Source organism: Erinaceus europaeus, unplaced genomic scaffold (assembly GCF_950295315.1).
Source record: "Erinaceus europaeus unplaced genomic scaffold, mEriEur2.1 scaffold_852, whole genome shotgun sequence".
NCBI classification, from domain to species: domain Eukaryota; kingdom Metazoa; phylum Chordata; class Mammalia; order Eulipotyphla; family Erinaceidae; genus Erinaceus; species Erinaceus europaeus.
Genome location: NW_026647767.1, coordinates 1 through 12,294, shown reverse-complemented (window position 1 = coordinate 12,294; position 12,294 = coordinate 1). Strand labels below are relative to the sequence as shown.

At 38.1% G+C, this 12,294-nt stretch overlaps 1 protein-coding gene across 2 annotated transcripts in view; it reads left to right on the top strand.

Moving 5' to 3' along the window:
• CRYZ (crystallin zeta) overlaps positions 1-2,523 on the top strand; it is a 38,246-nt gene extending 35,723 nt beyond the window's left edge. For both annotated transcript variants that reach the window (XM_016190449.2, XM_007528110.3), the window contains 3 exons: positions 16-117; positions 207-302; positions 1,593-2,523. In XM_016190449.2, the coding sequence (XP_016045935.1) occupies positions 16-117; positions 207-302; positions 1,593-1,757 (363 nt within the window). In that variant the 3' untranslated portion in view covers positions 1,758-2,523. The remainder of the gene's footprint in view (positions 1-15; positions 118-206; positions 303-1,592) is intronic.
• Positions 2,524-12,294: the final 9,771 nt, after the last annotated feature.

Here is a 12,294-nt window from a genome sequence, read left to right as displayed (position 1 = left end):
CTTTTTACTATGTAGAAATACGTTGGTGAAAAAGGAATTGATGTGGTTATTGAAATGTTAGCTAATGTCAATCTCAGTAAAGATTTGAGTCTTCTGTCATGTGGAGGACGAGTAATAGTAAGTATTTTGTTTTGCTTTGTATTCACCATAATTTAACACTATTTTGCAGTAATCTTTAACTGTAGACTTACTGTTTTTCACAATAGATTGTTGGCAGCAGAGGTCCTATTGAAATAGTACCACGGGAAACCATGGTGAAGGAATCTAGCATCATTGGAGTTTCTCTCTATTCATCAACCAAGGTAGGTAAAGATGTGATGCTGACTTTAGTAACTTAAGTATTAATATAATTTGCTTAGCCCGAAATTAGCCTGAAAGTTTAAGTAGATGTTAAGCTTAATTAGCAACTAGCCCAGTGGGTTAAGGTTAACTAAAAAATAAGTTTTATTGCCCTGGCCATATAACTTATTTTCCTGGATACACTCGCAGTAGGAAGGAGTAACCATTATTGTTTACCTAAGCACAGTAGGTATTTTGTAAATTGAGACTGTTTTCTGGTAAATTGGGATATTTGGTTACCCTCCTTTTTTTTTTTTTTTTTGCTCCAGGGTTATTGCTGGGACTTTTGGGACTTGGTGTCAGCATTATGATCCACTGCTCCTGGCAACCATTTTTTTTTTTTTCATTTTATTGGATTGGACAGAGCTAAATTGAGAAGAGGAGGGGAGATAGAGTGGGAGAAAAAGAAACTCATGTAGCAGTGCTTCACCACCAGTGAAGCTATCCCCTCCCCCCCACAAGTAGGGACCTGGGACTTGAACCTGGGTCCTTATGTATTGTAACCATGCACTCAACCAGGTGCAATACCATCTGCCCCTCTAGATTCTGATATTTTTACCCTTCTGAAAATCAATTCATCCATTTCTTTTCTGTATTTCTTTCTTCCTTTTTTTTTTTTTTTTACCAGAGCAGTACTCAGCTCTGGCTTATGGTAGTACGGGGGATTGAACCTGGGACTTAAGAGCCTCAGGCATTAAAGTCTCTTCGCATAAACATTATAATATCTACCCCTGTCCTTCTTTCTTTTTTTATTAGTGATTTAATAATGATCCACAAGATTGTGGGATAAAAGGGATATAATTTCTCACAATTCCCTCCACCATAGTTCCACATCCCATCCCCTCCATTGGAAGCTACCCTACTCTTTATCACTCTGGAAGTATGGACCTTACATTAGTGAGGTCATCTGCCCAGAGAAGTCAGGTTGGCATCATGGTAGCATCTGCAACTTGGAGGCTGAAAAGCATTGAGATATAAATCAGAACAAATTGTTTAATAATCAGGAACCTAAAGGTAAGAATAGAGCAGATGAGATTTGGGGTCTTCATGTTGGAAGAATCTAGGAAGTCTATTTTAGGTATATTCCAAGGTACCCATGACTTTACTAATTCTTGCCTGAGCCCAACAGCTAACATGCAGGTGGGCTGAAAGTATTGTTAGGAATTTGGTGTTAGAGTTGAGAATAGTACCTGGATTTCGGATAAATTTCTATCATTTTAGAAACAACCAAACACTATTTTTCTTTCACTTAGGAGGAATTTCAGCAATATGCAGCTGCCCTTCATGCTGGAATGGAAATTGGATGGTTGAAACCTGTGATAGGTTCTCAGTATCCACTGGAGAAGGTTGCCCAGGCTCATGAAAATATCATTTATGGCAGTGGGACCACTGGAAAAATGATTCTTCTCTTACAGTGATTTCTTTCATGTATTTCCTGTGTAATTAGAGATTTTTCTTATCCTGGTTTTACTTTCACTACCTTTAAATATCAATCATCTATTTCAGTGAGATTCTTATATTAAAAACAAGATTAATCGTAAGAGCAGAGACAATGGAGTATACGTAGTATACGTCATAGCAGGAAGTATTCTTTATACCTTCAGTTTTGAATTAAGGAATCATTATAGTAGAATATAGAGCATTAGTGGACATTTGGCACTGGGTACATTGTAGAAATTCCTGGTACTTGATCATTAATTCCATATCTATGCCTAAAACAATAATTCAAAATAAAATAACTTGATTTCTAAGTCTACTTCTTCTTATAAAGCTCTCTGGTTAACTTAGAACTATATTAGACTCAGAGTATTTTCTGAACCAGAAGTAATCCATTTTCCTAAATAATCCCTTCTGTGTTTATAAGTTCCTTGGAAGAACTTAAGTCAACAATGTCCAGATAAATTTATTAATTTTCCTTTTTGGAGCTTCACTCAGTGTGAATGGACATTTGCTATTATAATAGTTGATTTTCAGTTTCACATTTTTATTTGTGAAGACAGCCTCGTCTTTGGAATAATATAATACTAAGTATATATAGATGTTTCTTGAGTGATTAAATTTTCAATTTATATTTAAGTGTTTCTTGATTAGGTCACATTTTTAGATTAAACAAATTTGACGCCTTCAGTTCTTTTACTTCATATTATGGTAATTTGCAATAAATTCTACAGAAAGTAAGAACTATTTATCCTTGACTTGTCTTTGTATAGCATTTGTGTTACCTCACTTTTTTTTTTTTTTTGTCATCAGAGTTATTGCTGGGGCTTAGTGATTGAATGACTTCACTGCTCCTGGTCGGCATTTACTTTTACTTTTCTTCCCTTGAGATAAAGGGTGAGTGAGAGATCTGGAGAGATGACATAATACCCTGCAGGCACTCCCATGTGGTGACCCAGGACTTGAATGGGGTCATTGCTTTTGGTGCCATGTGCATTCTACCAGGTGAGTCATCTGACCACCTTGTACATCACTTTTTACATGGCTCCTCACGGCTACTTCTTTATAGTGTTCTGTCCTAGAAATCCTACTCTAAACTAAATAAAGAGGTGATTACCAAGGAAGTCAGGCTTGGTTGATATTTTTCCCCTTGTTTTTCTTCACTTGAGTACAACCTCCTACCTGATGCATTATAAAGTTGACTTTCTTGACCTGATTTATTCTGTCAGATAACAGCTCCCATTCTGATTATGGAATTCTGCTTTATTAATTAACAGACAGTACTATTAACTTGTGGAATTGGTGAGTGGCATTGGTTCCTTGAAGTTAGCATTTTTCAAATTGATTCACTGTTTCTTGTACAGGTCAGACATCCTAAAAAGTGACATGTTTGAAAAACAAAAATGTTAAAAAGGAGCTGAGTGGTGGTGCACCTGTTTAAGTGTACATATTACCAAGCTCAGGGATCTGAGTTTGAGCCCTGTTCCCCACCTGCAGGGGGTCTGCTTCACAAGTGGTGAAGCAGGTCTGCAGGTGTCTTTCTCGCTCTCTCTCTCTCTCTCTCCATTCTCTCTCAATTTCTTTCTGTACTATCTAATAAAATTTAGAAAGAAAAAAAAAGGAAAAAATGACCACTGGAAGCAGTGGGTTCGTAGTGCTGGCACTGAGCCCCAGCAATAACCCTAAGTAGCAAAATAAATAAAATAATCTGTTAAAAGGAAAAGCAACATAATGAATCTAGATTATTATTTTATCTACCCTCTACTATAAATGATTCCTTCCATATAAAATGGTAAAGAAGTAATTATTGTGTAAAAATCAGTTGACTATTTGCATATTTGTCTTGTATGTCCAATGACCCAAAAGTGTGCCACTGACTTAACGTTTTGCAACTCATTGATAACAGTGTCGTTAACCTAACAGGCAAAGCTTAACAAAAGATATGCATAATCTCCCATGTTTATGAGTATGTAGCATTCCCTCCATGAATCTCTTTGAAATTCTAGTTCTATTAGTGCCCCAAGTTTCAGCCAACTACTCAGTATATGTACCTCACAGTCAGTGACTATATTCTCAGGGCTACAGCCCCAGTCACAGGTGCATGCTTCTGTTAATGAAATAGGGAATAACTTGTAGGATCAACTAGCATTAACTTACGTCTTCACTATTTGAATTTCTGTTTCTTTTTGCTTTGACCTTAGAATCTTCCTTTTCTCATCCAGATAGATTTTACACCTTAAAAATAACTTAAATATTATATGTGATGTGCTATCAATTTATAATGTCAACAGTACTTGAAAATAAATTAAATGTGCTTTAAGAAAAAACTTTGCTGACTAATCCTATAGATTTAACTTGTCAGACTCCAAACTGCATGAGAAAATTCCTTGAAATAAAGTTCTGTTTACTTGCTTTTCACCGCCGCCTCCTCCGCCCCCGCTGCCTCCCCCGCCCCCGCCGCCTCCCCCTCCCCCTCCCCCTCCCCCTCCCCCTCCTCCTCCTCCTCCTCCTCCTCCTCCTCCAGGGTTATCCCTGGGGCTCAGTGCCTGCATTACAAATCTGCTGTTGCTGGGAGCTGTTTTTCCCATTTTGTTGCTCTTGTTGTGCTTATTGTTGTTATTGCTGTCATTGTTGTTGGATAGGACAGAGAGAACTTGAGAGAGGAACGGAAGACAGAGAGGGGGAGAGAAAGACACCTGCAAACCTGCTTCAGCGCTTGTGGGGTGACTGCCTTGCAGGTGGGGAGCTGGGCCTTGAACTGGGATTCTTACACCGGTCAGTGCGCTTAGTGCCATGTGTTCTTGCCCCACTGTGCCACCGCCTGGCCCCTTACTTGGTTCTTATCCCTACACAACTATAAGGCTTATGATATGGGCTATGTCTTATATTTGTCTTTGTATTCTTGAATTTCAACACAGCACCAATTATACTCAACAAATATTTGAATTAAAAGATGAACAGAATAATTATTTCTTAAAAGACTGTCAGTTGGAATAACTGATGAAGCTGTTTTTAATGCACTAATTTAAGACCTATTGATATTGTAAATTAATATCATGTTACATAAAACATATGACACTAAAGTTATTTTTAAAATATAAAATCTTTATGGATGAGAAAAATAAAATTTAGAAGTCAGATAAACTAGTAACAAGTTAGCAGCCAGCCAGATTTTTTATATTGTAGTATTAAGATAGAATTCTTTCTCTGGGAAAGCTGTGCTTGTTATTAAAGTATTGGGCTCACTGAGTGAGACCCACCCACATTAGGGAAAATACTCTACTTAAAATCAATTGGTGATTCTTTGTGAAAACTAGATAAAATATGATAACAGCTTTATGTTGGCACAACATAATGACTATTACAAAGAGTGATGTAAAACATTTATTGTAGCTTGAGATTTCTGATTACTCATTTAACATTCTGATAAATCTGTTAGCGTTTTCTATTAGTAGTAGCCTTGGCCATGAAATATAATTTGAATACCTCTGAAAGGAAAAAAAAATTAAACATTTTACAATGTAGTTGATTCCTTTTACTTGAGGCAAGAAATTAAGTGTGCCAAAGGGCTTTCACAATTCACACTGTAAAAATTTTATTTTTTTCTATACAAGATAACTCAAAATCAGCATGACCTATCAGGTCATTTAGACCTAGCTCTTCCAGCCTCTCACAGACAAAAAAACACCTGAGCTCAACCCTTAATTCTCTTTCTGACCCTACCTTACTTTAGTAATTTTTGCAAATGTCACTTGTAAGTTGCCATGACAATTTTACTAATCCATGGGGCTTTAAGAATTAACTTTACTGTGGAATCTTCCTACATTCAAGGAAAACGACTAAGAAAGATTATCACATAATTTGTTTTATTCACTTTGATCTATAATGATGACAGCTGGGATAGAGATAGTCCATGGGTGGTCTTCAAGAATGAATCTAAATTCCAGACATTTGTGCTATAGAGAAGACACAGTAACCAGTGGAATAAAATTGAGAGCCCCCACACCTATGGACATCTAATTTTTGACAAGGGGGCCCAAACTTCTAAATGGAGAAAGAAGAGTCTCTTCAACAAATTGTGTTGGGAAAATTGTGTTGAAAGGTTCAGAAGAATGAAACTAAACACTCTAGTTCACTATATACAAAAGTAATCTCCAAGTGGATCAATGACTTGGTTGTTAAAGCAGAAACTATCAAATACTTAGAAGAAAATATTGGCAGCAGTCTTTTCCATCTAAATTTTATAAACATCTTCAATGATACAAATCCAATTATAAGAAAGACTAAATAAAAAATAAACCAGTGGGACTACATCAAATTGAAAAGCTCCTGCAGAGAAAAAGAAACCACTACCCAAAGAGATTTCTTATAAATGGGAATTATATATCCTACATTAGACAAAAGTCTAATAACCAAAAAATATAAAGAGCTCATCAAATTCATCAATAAAATGAACAGCCTATCTTCATAGCAGCACAATTTGTAATAGTCAAAATCTGGAGCAATTCAGGTGTCCAACAACACAGGAGTGGCTAAGAGAGCTGTGGTATAGATATACAATGGGATACTACTCAGCTATTAAAAATAATTAATTCACCATCTCATCTTGGATGGAACTTGAAACAATAATGTTAAGTGAGGTAAGTCTGAAAGAGAAAGTTGAATATGGGATCATCTCACTCATAGACATAAGTTGAGAAATAAGCAAGAAGGGAAAACACAAAGCAGAACTTGAACTGGATTTGGTGTAGACACCAAAGTCAGGGACTCTGGAGAAAGAAGGAAAGTGATAGGATTATTGGTGTCCAGGTATGTGATGATGAAAAAGTGTCTACCAGGCACCTAGACACCTATCATGAGGGAGGAGCAAGGATTACAGTTTTTATCTATGTGTGATTGACTGTACTATAAACCATTAACCTCACAATAAAACGTATTTTTAAAAATCTTAGTAGCTATGCACAGAACAAATTCTCTGGCACATTCCAGTATAGATATTCCTCCATCACATTATAGGTATTTGTGGTAATTAATACCAAAGTACTAGTAGGATTTTCTTTTTCTAGAGTACTGGTCAGCTCTGGCTTATGGTCATGTGAGGGAATTAAACCTGGGACTTCAGAGCCTTAGGTATTACAGTCTGTTTGCATAACCATTATGCTATATGCCCCTGCCCCCTAGTAGGATATTTTTTTAACTTGAAAAAAAAAATTTTCTGTGTGTGTGTATGTGTATGTGTGTATGTATAAAAAGGACAGTAGACCAGAAATAGAGAAGAAATGAGTTGTAATGAACCCCATAAAATATGAGGTTTTTTTTCCCCAAGTTCGAGTTACTAATGTGGAATCACAATAGTACAAGACTAAATAAATAGGTGGGAACAAACAGTCTTCTCACTTTTATGATTGATAAAAATGGCTTTACTGTAGGTTAAAAAATTATTTAATAGAAGAACTCTCTACCAGTTTTTATCTTTCACGAGGATCTTACTGCACATATAAAACTTTAAGACTTCCTTTCTACTTTAACTATAATAAATGCAATTATATAAAATAAAGTCATAGAAGTATATGTTTACCATCTTAAGAGCCAAAAAACTATGCTATTTCTCAAAAACTCAAAGTACAGTCATGGATCACATAACAAGATTTCAGTCATTGACATATATGTGATAGATATATAACCAAGAAATGCAGCAGGCTATATCGTTTTTTTTGTTTGTTTTTAGTATATAGTTCTGACACTAAGTGATACATAGCTACTAAAAAAGCAAAGTAGGAAAATTAGAAAACTTTTTATATAACAGGTAATTTTTTTCATGGTTGATATAAATATATAATTTAAGAATTTTAAATAATCACTGAAATTTTGTGGTTTTTTTTTCAGAGCAAAAAGAAATAACTTTAAAAATTTATTCAGGGCCAAGATGATAACATAATGGTTATATAAAAAAAAACATTCATGCCTGGAGGCACGAAGAGTTTAGGTTTAATCCCCAACACTGCCTTAAGCAAGAGCTGAGCAGTACTCTGGCTAACACATAAATATATGAATATTTTAGAAACTATTTGAATTAATTAGCAAGTGTTGAATGCCTCACAAGAGACAGACAGGAGTAGGTAATAAAAAGTATACTTATAATCAGCAAATTTAGGGGGAAAATTACTCAGTCTTGGGGGCTGGGCGGTGGCAAAGCGGGTTAAGTGGCACAAAGCCCAAGGACCAGTATAAGGATCCATCCAGGCTCAAACCCCCGGCTCCCCTGTGAAGTGACCTGCAAGGAGGTCACTTCACAGGTGGTGAAGCAAGTCTGCAGGTTTCTATATTTCTCTCCCTGTCTTTCCCTCCTATCTTGATTTCTCTCTCCTATCCGACAACAACAAGAATGATAAACAACAAGGGCATCAAAAGGGAAAAAATAGCCTCCAGGAGCAGTGGATTCGTAGTGCATAGTGTAGGCACCAACTCCAAGCCATAACCCTGGAGGCAAAATTAATACTACTACTACTACTAATAATAAAATATTTTGTCTTACTACCAACCCAAGAACTGGCTACTCATGGACTATTCATGGGAATGTGACACTGTTACTGTACTGGATGTGGACCCACTTTGACACATTATTTCCTCTATAGAAATTTATTCTAAACATAAAGATATGCTGAACAGACATTTCTGTTTTCATTGTAGCATTGCTTATCATAGTTCTTCTTCTTCTAGCGTTTGCCCTTCTTCCGTAGCCAGTCAACAGCATCAGGTTGAGCCTGATGTAAAGTTTCGAGACCTCCTTTGAATCTGGAGAGGTGGCAGTCGTTGACTATGTGGGTCATAGTCTCTCTGTAGCCGAAGGGGCAGTTCGGGTCGTCTCTGGCTCCCCAGCGATGGAACATAGCGGTGCACTGGCCATGACCTGTTCGATAGCGATTGAGGAGGGCCCAATCATAACGTGCTAGGTCAAAGCCGGGTTGACGCTTGCAGGGGTCTGTGATGAGGTGTTTGTTCTTTACCTCAGCTGACTGCCAACTCTGTTTCCAAGAGTCTGGAACAGAGAAGTTCAGTGTAGGCATAGGGGACCAGATTGGGTGACGAGACGTCAAGCGTTGGACAGGGTGGTCCGGTCGAGCGTAGACGTGGGAAATGAACTTAGATGATGCCGCATCCCGACGAATATCTGGCGGGGCGATGTTGCTAAGAACTGGCAGCCATGGAACCGGGGTGGAATGGATGGTTCCAGAAATTATCCTCATGGAGGAATATATTTGGAATCGACCAAGTGGACATGAGGGCTACGGAACCATACTGGGGCACAGTATTCTGCAGTGGAATAGCATAATGCCAGGGATGATGATCGTAGTGTGGAAGCGCTCGCGCCCCATGAGGAGCTGGCCAGTCTTGCAATGATGTTATTCCTCGCGCCCACCTTTGCTGCAGTTTTTATGAGATGTTCGTGAAATGACAGAGTGCGATCCAGAGTAACGCCAAGATAGACTGGCTGGGCTTCATGCCAGATTCTCGTATCGCCAAGCTGCACATTAAGCTCACGTGAGGTCGAGGCATGGTGTAGATGGAAAACAGATGATACCGTTTTTGCAGTGCTAGGGATTAGTCGCCATTTTTTACAGTAATCAGATATCAGAGACATGTCTTTCATGAGTGTTTCCTCGAGGATGTCGAACTTGGATGCCTGAGTTGCACAGCAGATGTCATCGGCTTATCATAGTAATATGTAATCGGCTTATCATAGTAATATGTTGTAAATAACTCATATCTCCATCAACTGAGTGATTAAAAAGGATAACTTTGTATAGTGGAGTACAGTGTAGTTACAACAGTGATCTTGTAGCTTTAATAAGTACTAAACTGAAAAGATATTCCTGAAATAGTGTTAAGAATGTTGAGGTTTCAGGTGAGTGGCTGAGCAAGTTGTGGTATATATACACAATGGAATACTACTCAGCTATTAAAAGTGGTGCTTCACCATTTTTAGCCGATCTTGGATGGAGCTTGAAAAAATTCATATTAAGTGAATTAAGTCAGAAACAGAAGGATGAATATGGGATGATCTCACTCTCAGGCAGAAGCTGAAAAACAAGATCAGAAGAGAAAACACAAGTAGAACCTGAACTGGAGTTGGTGTATTGCACCAAAGTAAAAGACTCTGGGTTGGGTGGGGGGGAGAATACAGGTTCATAAAGGCTGACAGAAGACCTAGTGGGGGTTGTATTGTTATATGGAAAACTGGGAAATGTTATGCATGTACAAACTATTGTATTTACTATTGAATATAAACCATTAATTCCCTAATAAAGAAATTAAAAAAAAGAATGTTGAGGTTTAATAATGAACTAAGGAATTGTGCGATAACTCACATGTCAGTATTCCTAGTTTGACATGTACATGACCCAGGCTTGAACCCTCAGTATAATGGAGAGAGTACTAAGTCAATGGGGGAAGTTTCATGAGGTTGTGACGCTCCTACTAAAATAAACAACATAACATAGGATCTGACATAATGTATTTAATTCCATTTATATATAACAGTCTGCATTTGTGCATTTTAAGAGATACTTGGGGGGGGCAGGTGGTGGAGCACCTGGTTGAATGCACATGTTACAGTGTGCAAGGACCTAGGTTCGAGCCCCCCATCCCCACCTGCAGGGGGAAAGCTTTACAAGTGGTGAAGCAGGGCTGCAGGTGTCTCTCTTTCTCTTTCCCTCTCTATCACCCCCTTCCCTCTCAACTTCTGACTCTCTATACAGCAAATAAAGATAAAAAATTTTTTTTAAAAAAAAGAAATACTTGGTAGAAATATCTCTGTCTTTCCCTAGTGGAGTAGGGTCCTGGGGAGGTGGAATTCCAGGACTGATTGGTGAGGTCATCTGCTCAGAGAAGTCAGGTTGGCATCATGGTAGCATCTGCAACTTGGTGGCTGGAAAGTATTAAATTATAAAGCAGAACAAATTGTTTAGTAATCAGGAACCTAAAGGTAAGAATATAGTAGATGAGATTTGGGGTCTTCATGTTGGAAGAAGCTAGGAAGTATATTCTAGGTATATTCAAAGGGGCCATGACTTTACTAATATTTGCCTGAGCCCAATAGCTAATTTGCAGGTGGACTGAAAGTATTGTTATGAAGATGGTATCAGAGTTGAAAATAGGAATAAAAAGCTGGATCAGGGTAGAGAGTGGTTCCCAAATATGGGAAAAGTGTATAAATACTGTTAACTGTTGACTCCATCAATCTGACCTAGGGCCCAAGTCTATTCATACTTCGCACAGGAGCCTATACAACTTCTGAATCCCCACTGGTCTGAACTCACCTTCCATGGTATTAACTAGGAACCTTCTAAGCTGCACTCATTTCAAGACCCATCTTCCTCAAGTGGCAGAGTATGTTGACCCAGCCTCCCTTCTGAGAGTGGAGCCATTTCTACCATTGTTCTGCATTGAGGGTAAGATCCTATAGAGACCCATAAGAGGCTTTATGATGTTTCTGATGGAGATGACCAGTGATGAAGGAGAAAGGGATCTATTAGAAGTCTAGGCCCGTCATTATCTGTGTGGGAATCCCAGAATTCCCTAACTAGGGCCACAGAGGATGGGGTGGCCTGGTAGTGACCAAAAGACCATCATTAAAGTGTGCCAGCTATTGTCATCCTTACTTTATCTGACAGGGCTAGACTTAAAGTGATTGCGGGAAGTGAAATAAGAAGTGAGTGAGGAGGATATCTATGTCTGAGTAGAAAACATCTGATTAAGTACTTTATGTTGTCTTTTTTAGGTTTCTACTTGCTTGCTGCATTTATTGAGTCACGGTAGACTTGCACCTTCTTACTTTAAGGTACATTTACCCCAAACTTATGGATACATGTGCACATGTGCCCTATAAGATAGGATTATGTGCCGTGGTCTATATGTAGATTCTATTATTCTGCCAGGAAGTGTGCCACCTGAACTGGTACTTAGGAGTCCTATGAGCTAGGAAAGGTCTCATCCGAGTTTTGAAGCTAGAGGGTTGACATAGGCCTGGTGTCTCTGGACACAGTTCAAAGTGAAACATGTCAAGTGTCCCTGGTTGTCTTTACTTGGTTGAGATCAGCAAACGTAGTACCAAACAGTATGGAACAAAAGAAGCCTGAAGGAAAACAAGCAAAACCCCAGATTTAGCCTGTATTTTTGTTAATTGTATTTCTGCACAGTCAGTACTAGCTCTCCTGTCTCACTGATTTGTGTGTGTGTGTGTGTGTGTGTGTGTTTCTTATGAATTGTCTGGAAAAACACTATACCATATATATATTAAATGTGTACTAAGTGAACTATGATGATTTATTTTATTCTTGCTTTTTTACAAATTTATTATTTATTCCCTTTTGTTGCCCTTGTTTTTTGTTGTTTTTTTTTTATATTGCTGTAGTTATTATTGTTGTTGTTGGATAGGACAGAGAGAGATGGAGAGAGGATGGGAAGATAGAGGGGGAAAGAAAGATAGACACCTGCAGACCTGCTTCACTGCTTGTT